General features: G+C 46.7%; 1 protein-coding gene across 1 annotated transcript; it reads right to left on the bottom strand.

Moving 5' to 3' along the window:
- Positions 1–267: 267 nt before the first annotated feature.
- Positions 268–5,441, bottom strand: MAL (mal, T cell differentiation protein). The gene is made up of 4 exons (XM_027906870.1): positions 5,069–5,441; positions 1,125–1,292; positions 816–941; positions 268–583 (listed from the first exon to the last, which is right to left on the bottom strand). The coding sequence occupies exons 1-4, from the start codon at positions 5,153–5,155 to the stop codon at positions 509–511; spliced, it is 456 nt and encodes a 151-aa protein (XP_027762671.1). The 5' UTR covers positions 5,156–5,441; the 3' UTR covers positions 268–508.
- Positions 5,442–16,362: the final 10,921 nt, after the last annotated feature.

Raw genomic sequence — 16,362 nt, 5'->3', positions numbered from 1 at the left:
ATCACAAGTCAGAAGGCATTTTCAGGAACTGCATGAAAATATTAATTTGGTGCAGCAGGTTTAGGGAAAGACACAGACCTAAATGGACAGGCAGCAATGAAGATAACAGAGTTTCATACTCCTGATCCTTAGTGCTGGTTGTCCAGTTTCCCCTGATTGCTGTAAAAACCCTGGAGGCATAAAGGTACAGTTCAGGGAGATTTTAGCACTTTGAATCCAGCTATACTATGTTTTTTAAAGCTGGATTTATTTATTTATTTATTTATTTATTTTGGGCCCCAGTTATCAGCATCAGACTGTACCCAGCCCAGAAGAGACTGAAGGGAAACAGATTGTGCCAGGATATGCCTTTCTCTGGCAGGCTCCTTGTCTCCATTGCCAAGATCCCACATAAAAAGCCACTTGTTTATAATATTTACATTAAAAAACCCCAAAACCTAAAGGCAGCCTGGAAACTGCAGTCATCGTTCTTGAGGTGACCACAGGACACACTTCCGAGGGGAGGCTCTCAGGATGATTTCCATCGCAGGAGCGAGAACACCTTGTGGATCACGTAAACCAGGGTAGCTACGAATGCAAATACCTGTGACAGAAAAACACATCAGCCAGTTGGCTCCCTGCTGCATGTTATGAGTTTCAGCACTGAACAAACACCTCATGGTGTCTCTTGCACGTCTGGAGACATTAGTGCCCAGTAGGACTGCAACTCATTTCTCTCCCCCCTCCCTGAACGGCTGGTGCAAATAAGGATTTGCACTTGAGGCCACTCCACGGTCACCTCCTGACCTTCCTTGCCCTGCTTGCCAGGCACTCACCACAGCAGCAATGTTCTCCCTGTAGATGTTTGGACTGAACAAGTAGGAAGCAGCGTAAGTGGAGTAGGCTTCCAACACAGAAGCACTGAGGTAGAACAGAGATGCTGTCCCCTGGCAGATGGCATCCTAAAAAACAAGGGTCACACGGTTGTTTCCAAGGAGGGATCACATTGCAAAGGGGGAAAAAAGGGAACCCCATGCAAGCAAGCCCCAGCCTGCGATTTGGAGTGCAGTAGCAGCACTCTCCTTTGCAGGAGTCATTTGTCTTCCGGGGAGGGAGAGGACCAAAGGTTTGTTACATCCACTTACCAAGGTGACCCAGGAGCTGCTGCCCCCATGGGCCCCACAAAAGTAGAGGCACAGGAGGGTAGTGGACATGACGAAGCAGAACACGGAGACAAACATCACCCAGCCTTGCAGCATGGGTATCGGGACCCTTGAGGATGCCACCAGGATCCAGACAAGGCCTCCAAAGATCTGCAAGTGGAAGTGGGAGATAGGGTGAGCATGGGATAAAATTACTGATCCAGAGCAGAGAGTGCCATGCATGCCTCTGGCACTAGCACTGCACATGTCAATAGTTCTTCCCAGCCCCCACTTGAAACTGGGTATGTCTCTGGGAGCATCTGCCACTGATCTTCACCCAAAAAAATCTTCTCTGCAACCCTGCCTCCTGGTGTCACTGCCATTCACACCCTCCCTATGTCAGTGTGCTCAGAGGGCTGGTTCAGACACTTCTGAAGGCTGGTTTTAATGAACAGGGAGGCTGATTTCGGAAAGGTGTGTTTGCTTCACACCCAGTGTGTCAGATCCCTGACGGGAGCAGTGTCAAGCCCAGTTCATCTGCACAAACAGCACAGGCACATGGTCCTCACAAAGGCCACAGGCAAATGTCACCCTGAAAGAAGAGAGAACATGTTTAAGAGAGGTAATGTGGCCAGTATTACACTCTGAGAGACGAGAAATAAGCTTGAGGCTCACAGCTCCTTCTGGAAAGGAGAGCTTTGTTGTGGTAGTTTTGCAATATATAAAAGGATACACAAGTTTTTAATGTTGTTTAAGTGAACATGCTTTCAAAATGGCTTTTACAGTCTTTTGGTAAACTCCCCTTTCTTCTTCCCAAGGTTCCTCAGTCTTATCTATACTTTTGGAATGTTCTAAGAGATAACTGAGAGCTTATCTATTGGTTGTTAACCCCTTATTGTCATTGGTTAGTAGTAAGACCTCCTGGACCCCCAGTGGTCACTTTGTAATCCCCCCAAGAGCTATTTAAGTCACTACCCAGAACAATAAACTCTCTCTGCCTCTCTCCTTGCTGCTGCTGTCCTGTGGTCTCTGCTGGGCTCATGGGGTCCACGCGGTGGGGGAAAGGGGGAGGGCACGCTCTCCTCCAGGACTAGAGGTAAAAGACCTCTAGCCTGGAGTCCCTCTCCCTGTCCACCCTCAACCATCACAGAGCTTGTGTTGCTGCTCCAGCTGTTTGGGTTGTCCTTCATTGGCTACATCAGAGCTGAGAGAGGTACCAGCTGCTGGTGTGGGAGCAGGTGGGGCCCCAGTCTTTTCAGCCAGCCTTGGGAGTTTGCCATGGGTTTTCTGGTGGGGTGGGGAACACAAAGACAGCAGGGTCTAGGCTCCATCCATTCTCCACCAGCATACTCCTACACAAGAGGATGAGAGCATGATGTTCACTGTTGTGAAATGTCTGCACTGCCAGTGGTGCCTTTGCACTAAAATACTCTCAGTAGCTTTTCTGTGCTACAAATCAGGCCAGATGTTCCTTGAACCTCTGCAAAGTTTAGTCTATTATGAAGAGCTCCTCAGCTGAACCCACACTGTGCTGCTGTGGGGACCTCTCCCTCATCACCAGCTGCCTTGGATTTGCAGGCAAATCTTCAGAGGTAGGAGAGCCTTAATGGCTCCAAGAGCATTCTGATTGCCAGCCTTCGTCAGCATCCAAATGACAACTCATGGCATTTCCATTTCCTTGGAGACATTTTGCAAGTGGAAAGAAAGTTTCTAATTTATTATGCCCAGAAAATGTCACATCATTTGTGTCACTCCACATTTGTAGGAAAGTTCATTGGTTCCATTATGCAAATTAATACATTAAATCCATTATATGGTTGAGACCTTGCAAACAGCTGAGTGAAAATAGGTCTTCCAAAGCGCTGCTGGTTTGGTGCCTCTTGTAACAACCAAAGACTGACATTTGAACACTAATCCAGTCCCTTTAGTAACTCATATGGTGACACAATGAGTTTATTATAGCTAAAGATCCTGGGGAAAACCTTAGATCTGCTCCATTAAAATAAAACACAAATTGAGCGAGATAGGCAGTTCGGGGAAGTATCACTTACCACTTCCTACCACTCACCATGTCTCCTTTCTGCAGGGTGTGGTTACTCACTCAGGCAAGTATGTTTGACATGGTTTGATTATTGATGTTGGTTTTATAGTGCTGCTGTTCAGCACACTTGTAAAAATGAGGGAAGAACTGAGAGGCTTTCAGTAATAACCCACATCAGGTTGGGGACAGCAGTCTAAGAAAAAACTTATCTTTCAAAAGCCTTTTATGAAGCAAATGCATCTTTTTTCAGCTTGTTTCAGCGTTTCCACATAGGTCTGGCTATCCATATATGCAGAAAATCCTTCAAATAAGATAGATTACAGGAAGTCAACTGAGCCTCACGGAACAAAAATGGTAGTTCTTAATCAGCACATGCAGATGTGGCAATCATCTGAGCTGCAGGCAGGATCTTCTGGAAATTTCACAACTGTCTTAGCATTTGAAATGTCTTTTTTTATTATTATTATTTTTTCTTTTGTTTTGTTTCATAGTTACCATATTAACCCATTGTAGGCAACTTCAGATTACTCTAAGGGAACTCTTTATCCCTCTGTGATTCAAGGCAGCCGCCTCCTTTGTACACAGAAGAGTTCATACAGCTGCACAGCATAGAGTCATACACATCCTGGAGATGGAGATCCAGTTATACAGCATTCCTCCTTCCTGGGTGGTTCCTGAGCCTTCAGGATGCACATTTCCAGATCTTACCCAAACCAAAGGATAGGGTGCTTATTTAAGCAAGCCAGATCCCCTGGAGTCAGGAATTACTAACAGTTCAAGGGGAATAAGCATGCTGAGGCCAACAGCAAGCCCAGTGCAAGGACTAACACAACTCAGTGGCAGTGGCGGCTGGCAAGTGTCTGCCCAGCCAAACCCTCCACAGGGACTTAAAACCCTCCTTCACGTAGCTGCAGGAAACCTGCACCTTGTTCTCAGAGCCCAGGCACAGAGACCAAGTCTCCAGAGCGTAACTGGAAGAGCTGAAGCAAAGCCTTTCTCTACATCCTCTTTGCTGGATTGCTACCACTGGGAGAATGAAGTAAATGCTGTAAATCCCAAGAGTGTGGACCAAGTTGTGTGACAGGAAAGAATTTCGTCCCAGATAGGAAAGCTGAAGTTTTCAGCGCTAAATCGTCCGAATGCCATCCTACAATGCTCAGCCAAAGCCTTCAGTGCTAGATGGGAGTGCTCAGGCTTTGGAAAAAGCCACCCAAACTCCCGTGAGAAGATCAGGTTTCATGAGTGGGGCAGAGGACACAGGAAAAAGGTTATCCTTGAAAATTTCTATCTTTGAGTCAGCGGTCATAGCAACTGCTTTTAATCACTTGTGCCAAATCCATTAAGATTATAATCTCCTGCTCAATGAAATTGCAATATGGAAAGAAGTTACAAGCTGTTTGCTCACCCTTGGCCCACCCACACACCCAGGCCCAGCACTCTGCACCTCCAGCTCAGGAATGTTGCAGCTGAGCAGGAGACCTTCGGTAGACCAAGTTCTTTGCTGCTGCAAATAATTGCCTCAACTGGCCTTAGTCCCCTGCTTTAAGCAAGGAGTTTATCCTTTGTCTGTATTATCTGCCAAAATCATCTTCTAATTAAATAATTAGCTCAATATGTAAACCTAGTTTAAACACACCAGCAAACCTCCTCAGCTTTTTTTAGGCAGGAATTTACAAAAGGTTTTCACATGCACCAAAAAAATCCCATTGCAGACTAAAGGAGAGCTTCACAACCCTGGCTCCAGCCCTGTAGTCTTCTCTGGGGGAACTAGATACCAGGAGCTGGTGTGGGTCCTGAGCCCACGTGCCATGGGTCAAGTCTCATCCCTCAGACACCTGCAGCATGACATGTGCTCGGTGCCCCACAAGCAGCAACTGCCCTCCTCCAGAGAAAAGTCAGCACTCACGATTTCAGGAATGAAGAGCACATCTGGGAAAGTCGTCAGGACAGCCAGGCCGCTGGGCAAAGAGCTGGTGGAAGCTGCTGAGGACATTGCAAGCCTCTCCCACGGTGATCGTCAGCCACTCTGTCCAAATGCTAAATGCAACCTCCTTGCCTCTCTCTCTATCCTTCTCTCTTCCTCCTTTTCTACCCTTCTTCCTGCTCTGTCCTCTTCCCTTCCTGCTGACAGGTGAAGACGGCTGTGAGTGGCACAGGTGTGGCCAAACCCTGTGACCAGGGCTGACAGGAGTCACATGACAGGTTTTCAGGAGATGGGGGCAGCCCTGAGGCATTTGGAGCAAAATCTTTACACAAGTTGAGCACGCAAGGCAAGTCCCTGGGCAGTAGTGAGTGCCACGAGCTGATATCTGAGGGCAGTGGGAAAGTTTTGTACCCCTCTGCCTGTGCCCATCTGCCTCTCGTCCCCTTTTTGTTTGCACAGTAAGTCATAGAATCATAGAATTAACTGGGTTGGAAGAGACCTCCGAGATCATCAAGTCCAACCCAAGTCAGCTTGTTCCTCATGCACACGACCTGACTGCAGCAGCAGCCACAACGACACGACAGTTCCAGGAAACAGCAGGGGCCAAGAAATGTCTCACAGATGGAGATGCAAGACAAAGGACAACCAAACTGCAGGGTGAACCACTTCCATTGCCTCAGAAGGAGATTGGATATGCCAAGGTAACACAAATGGCCTAAAGTAATGAGACTTCACTAGTCTTTTTTTTTCTTCTTCTTTTTAGTCTGTGATCCGTGGGAGCAAGCCATTCCTCTTCTCCTTAATACGGAATGTTTTCTCCAGAAATTAAGGTCGAAAACATGGACCATCAGGAAAAGAAACGGAGCGGTGTAGCAGTGCACATTGCTGTGGAGCAGTGACCGCTGCAAGCAGTGCCCATTTCAGTCAGGCCCAGTATATGGTGCTTGCCCTTTCACAGCTCCTTCCACACAAAAGCCTTTGGTGCAGAGTCCAGAGCAGGAGGCGGGACTGCCTTGTTTCCAACCCCACATTCCTGGCACGTGCAGCTGCGATAACCAGCACTGTCAGCTCTGGCCCGGAGCCTCCAGCAGGCCTCCTTCCAGGCTGTAACTGGGGGGTTCGGTCATTGTTGCTAGGCCTTGCTAGGGCCATGAGCAAAGTCTCTGGGCAGCCTCTGCAGGACATGCTAGGCAAGCTCCAGGTATACCCACAGAGGCCTGAGGGGCTGGGGGAGGACTGGGTGGTAGACCAAGGGCAGAGCCCCAGTGTTGGTGTGGCTGTGAAGCGGTTGCCAAGGGAAGGTGGGGGCCACCAAAAGCTTTTATTCCTTGCCACTTCTGTATGGAAGCCCTAATGATGGGGGTTTGGACCTGGGCTCTGATGAGGGTGAGGGTTAGGTGTTAGAGCAAGCACAGAGCCACAGTGTTGGTGGGACAGGAAAGGGTGTGATGGATACCTCTTATCCAGACCTTGAGCTCTCCTCTTTTTTCTTTTTTCCCCCCGCCTCCCCCCAAGTAGTCCATTGAAGCAGGAACATTTAAGTGGATAATTTCATGTTTCTTTCCTTCTGGAGACCCTCTCTCACTCTTAAATGCAGAGTCCATTCTGACCTTTATGACTTCTTCAAAGATGAGAGTGTTTTTGCTGCATCTACCTGATTTTCCGCCTCTCCAATGAGATTCCATGTGCCATAAGGTGGCATAGGTATACATATGTATAAAAACTTACATATGAAGCAGACCTACAAACCAGTCAGCAAAACAGGGAGAGCAGAAAGCAGTGGGGAATGCAGGATGCAGAGTTGCACAGAGACAACTCCAGAGGGGGTCTATCTGTCTCTGTAATGGGCAGAGATGAAGCTATGCAGCTCTCCTGTTCCTGGGAGCACAGGACTGGCAGTGGGGCACCTGAGGAATGAGCAACTGTGTTATGAGAGGCAAAGGCACCAGTGCTGTTCAGTTCAGGAGGGATGAGTAAACTCTGAGGAACCCATTCTTTGTCTTATTTACAAATTATTGGTGATGGATTAAGAAAAGTAACACTGGTTTTAGTGTTGAAGACTGCTGACCCAACTCTCTTAAATTAGATCCATCACGAGAGTGTTCTTCCCCTGACTGAGGTGGGCATCACCAGGGACATGTAAGACCCTGGTAGGAAAGTGAGAGACAAGAAGTTTTGAGCAGAAGAAACTGAAGAACTGGTAACATCTAATTCAAATGCTAAGCAGGCAGGACAACACAGAATCTAGTTGTAGGACTCACAGTCAACCCCTTCATAGTATAAAAGACTGGTCCCACTATTTTACTAGCGGGGATTTCCAGCATATCTCCCTTACGGACATGAAGATCCTTCCCTCGGGTGGGGATGCTCATCAGGGATACTTCTCAAGGCTGAGTGAAAATCTGTCCACAGTATGGGTGGTAATGGGGTATGAGTGAGTAGGGGGGTGTGGGTATGGGTATGTATATGGGTATAGGTGAGTAATATCAATCTTTGTTTGATACTTATTAAGCTATCTATGACATTATTGATTGAATAAATAGTGCACTATATTAGTAGTTTGTGTAGTAAATGATTCTGATAAAAGCCTTTTGCCTTTTTGCCACTTTGTGTTTTTATCTTTTTACATTTTTATCTAATCATTATCATCATCAATTTAAATAAAGCAGTCGAGATTTATAAAGGTACAATTACTCCTATAAAGCCTTTCTAACCCTTGTGGCTCACTGGGTGGGTTTCTCTGACAAACTCTGTATGAAGCATCCGTTCAGTCCATGACACATGGCTTCTCCTGTGTTATGTTTTCCTCATAGAGGAGCCCAGAACAGAAACTGGGTACGCCCAGGGATTGAATGCTTAAGGTGCCAGGAGAGAAAGCTCTAGCTGGCATTTACCTCTCATGGTCAGCCTGTCATCTGCACCTGGAACACTGGAATGAGGTGTTTTTCATTCCCATGTTAATGCCCTGTCATTTTCTGTCAGGAGTCCACCACTGAAATTTGGAATCAGCCACCTAAAAAAAAAAAAAAAGAAAGAAAAGGATAACATTATCTTTCCCGAGGAAGAAAAGAGCCAAACCCAGTGTTGGTAGTGCAGATGACAGGGTTTCCTAGGATGCATAGGGAAGTAAGAGCTTTCTGTCCTGGAAAGTTTTGTCTGACAGAGATCTCTGGGCATATCGTTTCATAACTGGTATCCAAATATTGGAGGTGGGATCCCAAAAGACAATGACAGTGCCTTTATTTGTTAAGGAAAGCATCCAGCCCTCTTCGTGGTGCTGCTGCTCCGGGGAGGTAAAAACCAGCAATATCTTTCTTTCCTGAGAACTTTTGTGTTAGAGCAATCCCTGGTGGACATTTTCAACACTGGAGGCAACCTCCAAATTTTGGTGATGGGCTCCTGAAAGTGGACTGCTCCCTCACAAGAAGTGCTATGAAAGAAAGCTGTTGCTGGCCTTTACCTCCCCTCAGTGGCCTATTATCTGCACCACAAACACTGGAGATACCTGCTTGCCTTCCAAAATAAATGTATGTCTTTTTGTTCTGGCACATTTTATTTGCCATAGTGTCTAGAAATTTTGAACTTTGGATCTGCACACTGTGTGTCTTGGAGAGTGTTGAGGTCCATGTAACAGTTCAGCAAGTGCTCAGCACCACATGGTAGAGTTCTGAATGGTGACAATGGGAAGGTAAAAACCAACATCTGTTTGTCCAGGCACCTTTAGTGTGAGAGTATTTCGTGGAGGCCTTCAGTTTTGGATCCTGACTCTGTGAGAGTAAAAGAAAGGAAAGAGAATAGTCTCAGTGCTGATGGTGGTGCAGTTTATAGGCTGCCAAAAAAAAAAGGTGTAGTCCATCACTGGCTCTTTCTTCTAGGACCTCTTCTGCGGGAGCAGCCGCTGAATTTTTTTTATTTTGGATACAGATTTTGCAGGAGTGGAAGAATCTGAGGGTACATACAGCTGAAAGGAAAGAGCAAAGACCTGTGTGTGTGGTGCAGTTTACGGGCTGCAAAGGGAAGGTGAAGGCCAGTGCTGAATTTTTGTTCTAAAATCATCTGTATGTAAGTGGTTGCTGGCTGTATTAAGTCTGGAAGCAGAGCTCTGCAAGACTGAAAGAATATGATGGCACAGGCAGCTGAAAGGGAGAGCTCATAGCTCCAGGGTGTGTGGTGTAATTCAAGGGGTATGAATTAAAGGATGAGCTAGCAAGAGCTTTCTCAGGTGACATCTGTTGTGACTGAGAATTTTTTTTGCTGGGTATGTTCAGTTTAGGTACAGGATCTCTAGGAGTGTGAAAGAATGTGATAGGGCATACAGCTGGAAAAGGAAAGTTCATTGCCTCACTGTGTGCCACACACAATGGATTCCCAATCCAAAATTTGAATATGTCCAGGGATGGCTGTCACATAAAAGTTACCATGACAGAAAGCTGTTGCTGGCCTTTACCTCCTCTTGACAGCCTATCACATTCTATGCATTTGCTGTGAATGTCACTGTGAATGTGAAAGCCGGTAACTTTTCTCTCCTAACACATTTTGTGGCCCTGCTAAAATTCCAGTGCTGAGCTTTGCAAGGGAGCAAAAATATGAGGGTGCACAGAGCAGAAAAGAAAGAAGCATGGCCCCAGTGTTGTGTTGTGCAGTTTAAAGGCTGCAGGGGGAAGGTGATGCCCAGCACTGTCTTTTTTGTAATAGGACTTTTTTTGTGGGAGCAGTTGATAGAAGTTGTAAGTTTTGGAGTTGAGCTCTGTGAGACCGAGAGAATGTGATGTTACATGCAGCTGAGAAGGAAAAGTGCAAAGCTCCAGGACATGTATTGAAATTCCAGGAGTATGAGACAAATGCAGAGCCAGCAAGAGCTTTCTCAGCTGGCACCTATCGTGACCAAGGCTTTTGCTGGATATTTTTAGTTTAGGTACAAGATCTATGTGATGGCGAAAGTATGTGAATTTCCAGACGTATTCAGTTTTGGAGGTATTATCCAAATTTCTGAGGTGGACTCCTGAAAATTCTGGAAGTAGATGTATTTTGGAAAGGAAAGCAGCCTCGGTGTTGGTGGTTCAGATGACAGTGTCCAGAGGAGATAAAGCCAGCAGCAGCTTTCTGTGGTGCCTCCTCTTGTGCTTGAGCAAACACCAGATGTAATCGGTTTAAAAGCCCAGATCCAAATTTCAGAGCTGAGCTTCTGAAAAGAATGGCAGTAAATTTATTTTGGCAAGCACTTAGCCCCTGTGTTTGTGGCTATTATCTCTTCCGGGCATGCTGTCATTTGCACCACTAACACTGGAACTAGGTGCTTGCCTTTACCAAGGAAAGGCACTGTCATCTACTTTCATGAGCCACTTGCAAAAAATTGGATTCCAAATCCAAAATTTGAATATGTCCAGGGATGGCTGTCACATAAAAGTTACCATGACAGAAAGCTGTTGCTGGCTTTTACCTCCTCTTGACAGCCTATCACTTCCACTTCCAGCACTGGGGATACCTGCTTTTCTTGCCAAAATAAATGTGTTGCCATACACTTCAGGAGAGCCAGCTGTACAGCTTGATCCAGGGTCCAAAACTAAATACATTCACAGATTGGGCCCACACAAAAGGTGCCAGGAGAGAAAGCTGTTCCTGGCCTTTACTTCCACTGGCCACCCTGTCATCTGCATCACCAACACAGGCACTAGGTACTTACCATGTCAAAACTGAAGTACTGCCATAATTTACTGTAGTCTATCTCTGAAATTGGGATTCTAACTCAAAATTGGAATGCATCCAGGGACTGCTCCCACAAGAAAGGTGACAGGACATAAAGCTGTTTGCTGGCCTTTACCCAGCTTCTTGGGCAGTGTACCATTTGAACCATCTAAACTGGGACTGGGTTCTTGCCTTCCCAAAACAAAGAGATTGACATCACCTTTTGTGGCTGGATTAAAATTTTGGAGCTAGGTTCGGCAAGAGAGCAAAAAAGTGAGGCTGTGCTTTCTAGAAAGAAAAAAAAGCATGGCACCAATGTGTTTTGTGCAGTTTACAGGTTCCAGGGGGAAGGTGATGCCCAGCACTTGTCTTTTTTATTCCTTCTCAACTGTATGTACTATCTCATTCTTTCAGTATTGCAGAGCCCAGCTCCAAAAATAAAAACATGCTGCAAAAATCTCGCTCACGAAAGGCCTTGGGTGAGAAAGCTGTTGCTGGCTCTGCTTCAACTCTCACCTCCCACGCTGCACCAAATACACTACTGGTGCTATGTGCTTTCCCTCTCAGCTCCACGTACCATCACGTTTTTTTCACTTTCTCAGACCCCAGCTTCAAAAGAAAGAGCCCAGGCTGGACTTTCCCTTTCTTTAGCATACAATAAAATGCCTATAAAGTGCACCACCAACACTAGAGCTATTCACTTTCCTTCCCAAGTACATGAAGCTTCACTGTTGCATAACCAAGATCAAAAACCGGACATCTCCACCAACTGAACACACACTAAAGTCACCAGGACAAAAAACTGTTCTCGGCTTTTCAGTGTTGTCTTTCAACACCTCCACCAGATGGCGGTGGGTACTTGCAAAATCATTAAATGCACCATGACACTGAACTATCCGAAATTTAAAATGTTCAGTGAGAGCTGAGCCCAGACAGTGACCTCAGAATCATATCCTTGAGGATCAGCTCAGGCACTTCTGATCCTTCTGAAGGGACCTCCAGATCATAGTTACAAGATATGAGCAATGAATACCCTGACCAAGACTAAAGGGGCCCTGCCTACCAGCCAGGTGGGGAAAGGGACAACTGGATCTATTGGACCGTGTGGATCCGATGGCCTGGCACATCAGATCCAAAGGAGTATAAGGCTTTAGTTGACACTGGTGCACAATGTACCCTGATGCCATCAAGATACGTAGGGTCAGAATCCATCTCTATTTCTGGAGTGACAGGGAGATTCCAACAGCTGTCTGTACTAGAAGCTGAAGGAGAGCTTTTCTGGGAATGAATGGCAAAAACACTCCATCGTGACTGGCCTAGAAGACCTGCATCCTTGGCACAGGCTACCTCAGGAGCAGGTATTTCAAGGACCCAAAAGGGCATCACTGGGCTTTTGGGATAAGTGCTGTGAATACAGGAAATTAGGCAGCTGAATATCTCCACCTGGCCTCTCAGGGGATCCTTCTGCTGTGGGACTGCTGGGGGTCGAAGACTAACAGGTACTGATCACTACCATAACAGTGCAACTTTAGCAACACCACACCAACCAGGTGCTTATGAAGGAGTTCAAGCAGCTTCAGAAGTGATTGGCACCAAAGCACAGCTCCTCCTGGCACCCTGACTGCCAGTGCTGGGCTGGAGGTTCAAAGAAAAATCCCTTCCACGTATTGTGCGACTGATGCCACGTAGAGTAAGTGGATCAATCTAATCACACAGCGAGCTTGGATAGGAAATCCCAATTGCCCGGGAATCTTGGAAGTCATTGGAAACTGGCCCAAAGGCGAAAATTTTGGACTATCATCATCATTAGAGAAGATGACACATGCTAAGGAGGCCCCACCATACAATCAGCTGCCCAAAAATGAAAAGCGATATGCTCACTTTGTTCCTGCCCTATTGTAGGGATACATTTGAAATGGAAAGCTGCTACATGGAGCTCCACACAGTGAGTCACAGAAGTTATCGAGGGACAAGGTGGATCGAGTCAGGTTGCAGAGCTGAAAGCCACCCATCCAGCTGGCTTTAGATATCACCAAACAAGAGAAATGGCTAACACTCTACCTCTACACTTACTCGTGGATGGTTGCAAATGCTCTCTGGGAGTGGCTGGATCAATGGGAAAAGACCAAGTGGCAGCACAGCTGTAAACCCATCTGGGCTGCTGAACTGGGGCAAGACATCACTGCTCGAGTAGAGAAGTTGACTGTGAAAGTCCATCATGCAGATGGACACGTACCTGAGAGTCAGGTTACTGAGGAGCATTACAATATTGGTCCGGTAGATCAAGCTGCCAAGATCAAAGTCTCTCAGATAGATCTGGACTGGCAACACAAGTGTGAATTATTTCTGGCTCAGTGGGTCTGTGATGCCTTAATCTGGTCATCAGGGGAGAAATGCAACAGAGAAATGGGCTCATGATCAAGGGGTGGACTTAACCATGGACACTACCTCATGGGTTATCCATAACTATGAAACACGTGCTGCCATCAAGCAGGCCAAGCAGGTGAAGCCCCGGTGGTATGGGGAACAATGGTCAAAATATAAATTTGGGAAGGCCTGGCACATTGATTACATCACACTCCTGCAAACCTGGAAGGTAAGAGCTTTGTGCCGACAATGGTGGAAACAACCATTGGATAGCTGGAGACACAGCCTGTGTCTTACACCACTGCACCAGCCCCTGGGAAAGTTGAAGGGCACAATGGACTGTTGAAAACCACATTGAAAGCAGTGGGTGGCGGGACTTTCAAACACTGGGATCTACATTTAGCAAAGGCACCTGGTCAGTGAACACTCTAGAGGATGCACCAATCAAGCTCGTTCTGCCCAATCAGACTCCTTACATACTGTAACAGGGGATAAAGTCCCGGTGGTGCCTATAAAGAATATGTTAGGGAAGACAGTTTGGATTAGTCTTGGGTCAAGCAAAGGAAACGCCATCCATAGGATTGTTTTTGGTCAAGGATTTGGATGCACTCAGTGGGCAACGCAGAGGGATGGGGAATTGTGACATGTACCTCATGGGGATTTGATTTTTGGGTGAGAACAGTCTGTAATGTTGCATTGTAAGTATAATATTGCTTGCTGAATGACACTGCCACTGTATGCCACAAGTACCATGGACAATGAGGATGGGCTGCTCCAGATACACCACTCAGGAGCTCCTGATGCAGCTTGCCACCACCCCGCAGCACAGCAGCCCTCCTGCCCTGGAAGGCATCTAGGATGGATAGAATCCAGTTATGGATTAAATTAACTCAACAGCCATCCTGGAGGGACGGCCATTGACTATGGAAATGATACCTGGGCTTGTATGTATATATGTATGTATATACACACATACAGAGTTGGAAGGTTTAGGACCTGGGCATGACATAGGTGGTATAGAGTAAGAGGTGGGTAATTTCATGGTTGTGACCAGGACAGGGTTAATTTTTGCAGGAGCCAGGAAGGGGCATGGCTAGGATACAGAGGTTGTTATATACCATCTCACATCATTTTCCAGGGATGGGGGAAGGGCTCTCTTCCATTCCACTAAGTCTGGTGGTTGAAGCAGTGGGGTAGTGCTGGTTCCCTCTGTTACTGTTAACTGTTACTTGTTTTTCCCATTCCACTGTTGTTTCCAGTAAATTGTTCTTATCTAAGCTCCTGATCCTTACTCTATGTGCCTCCAATTATCCTCTCCATCCCTCCACAGGGGGAGTGGGAGGGGAGAGTGTTCACATGGCTTGTGGTTAGGAGTGGTTCAGTAGGAATACTGAATTGGGTAATACAATTCCTAAACCACAGTGCTGGGGGATTGCCTTCATCCTTATGCCAGGCTAGCACAGGACTGAAGAAGGGAGCAGGCCCCTGTGCTTCGTGCTGTTTCCCAGGACCAGGGTGCCTGTAAGGTTTACCTTGGATATGGCTACAAGGCTGGGATTCTCTTAACTCTTCCTTCTCCCCACCATCGGCTCCTGGCAGAGCTGCCCCATCACACCAGCTCCCTGGAGGAACCACGGGCAGCAGAGGGTCCTCCAGGCAGGGAAGGTCTTGCCCTCACTTCTTTGGGCAGAACAGAGCAGAGAAAGGGAGAAAAACAGTGTCATGGTTTAGGAATGGTACTCTCCAGTTTAGTTCTTTCACCAGGACTCCAAACCACACTGCTCCCCCCCCTGCCTCTGTCTTCTGCCCTCCCTGCAGGTGGCCAGAGAGGAGGCACAAAAGGCAAAGATCAGAGGCTGATAAGAGCAATAAGAAAATGAACAATAACATCAACGATATTAAAAAAAAATAAGATACAAGAGGAGGTGAGTCACATGCCAAATATTCACCAAGCCTTACACAACTGCAGCTGGCAGCACCCTGACTGCTCCATCAGCCAGGTCTGCTCCCCACTGGAGGCCACACCCTTTTTCTCCAAAGCCCAAGAGTCCCTTCCCCCAAGGTGGTATTGAGTGCCCCCTCAGCCAAACCTCCTCTCAGCTCCTAGAAAAATTCACCCTGTTCTTGGCCACAACCAGGACATTATCCACCCATTATTCTATAACATCTACATCATGCCCAGATCCTACACTTCCCAACTATATACATATATATATAAATAAATAAATATACACAAGCACAGGTATCATTTCCATAGTCAATGGCTGTCCCTCCAGGATGGCTGTTGAGTTCATTTAATCCATAACTGTGGGTTCTATCCATCCTAGATGCCTTCCAGGGCAGGAGGGCTGCTGTGCCATGGGGTGGTGGCAAGCTGCATCAGGAGCTCCCGACTGGTGTATCTGGAGCAGCCCATCCTCATTGTCCATGGTACTTGTGGCATACAGTGGCAGTGTCATTCAGCTATCAATGTTATACGTGTACAATCCAGTCTTTGAGTGGGCCAAAAGGAAGTTCCAAAATCAAGAGTGAAATTGCGTCTCACCCACTACACCTCACACATCTCTGAATTAAAAATCTGTAGCAGGCCCTCAGCTGGGGAAAAAACATTTCTGCTTCAGCTCACCCTGGTCTCTCAACAAGCACTCAAAAGCAAGAGATAACAGGTTCTCCTGCCAGTTCCCACAATCCTGCTCTTCAGTTCCCCTATATCCCTGCTGTAACACCCCTGGCTGTGGCAGAACAGCTGTTCAGAGCGGCCAAGCTCAGCTCCAAGAACTGACACAGCAGAAGAGCTTGTTAAAGCAGTCAGAATAGTCAGCTGCTGTTCTCTGGGCATTGAAAGTTGTGAAACAAGCTTTTAAGGGTGCCTAAGCCCTTCTATTATTAGTCACACTGAGGTTAGTCCAAGAGGGTGCTTCATACAGCACAACATTTGAACAACCTTCACACAAAACAGGTGTCATGTTCAACATCTCTGTGGATGTGCTCTCCAGCTTTCATGAGCAGTGATAGAAACTCTGATAGGCACTGAGCATCTGTTGGTAATGTCCTCAAGATCTGTCGAGAGAATCCTACATGGGTATACAAATGAGAAAACAGTTAAGAATTAATCACATAAGTGAGGAACGTATCAGATAACAGCCACAGGTTCCTGATGTCAAGACTCTGGTTCAGCTCCCCCTCCCCTTCTCAAAAACACAGCTCACACATCTCCAAGTTTC

The sequence above is a fragment of the Empidonax traillii genome, unplaced genomic scaffold, assembly GCF_003031625.1.
Source record: "Empidonax traillii isolate 1590-97213 ecotype Southwest subspecies unplaced genomic scaffold, ASM303162v1 scaffold1369:size125476, whole genome shotgun sequence".
NCBI lineage: Eukaryota > Metazoa > Chordata > Aves > Passeriformes > Tyrannidae > Empidonax > Empidonax traillii.
This window is presented reverse-complemented; position numbering and strand designations above follow the sequence as displayed.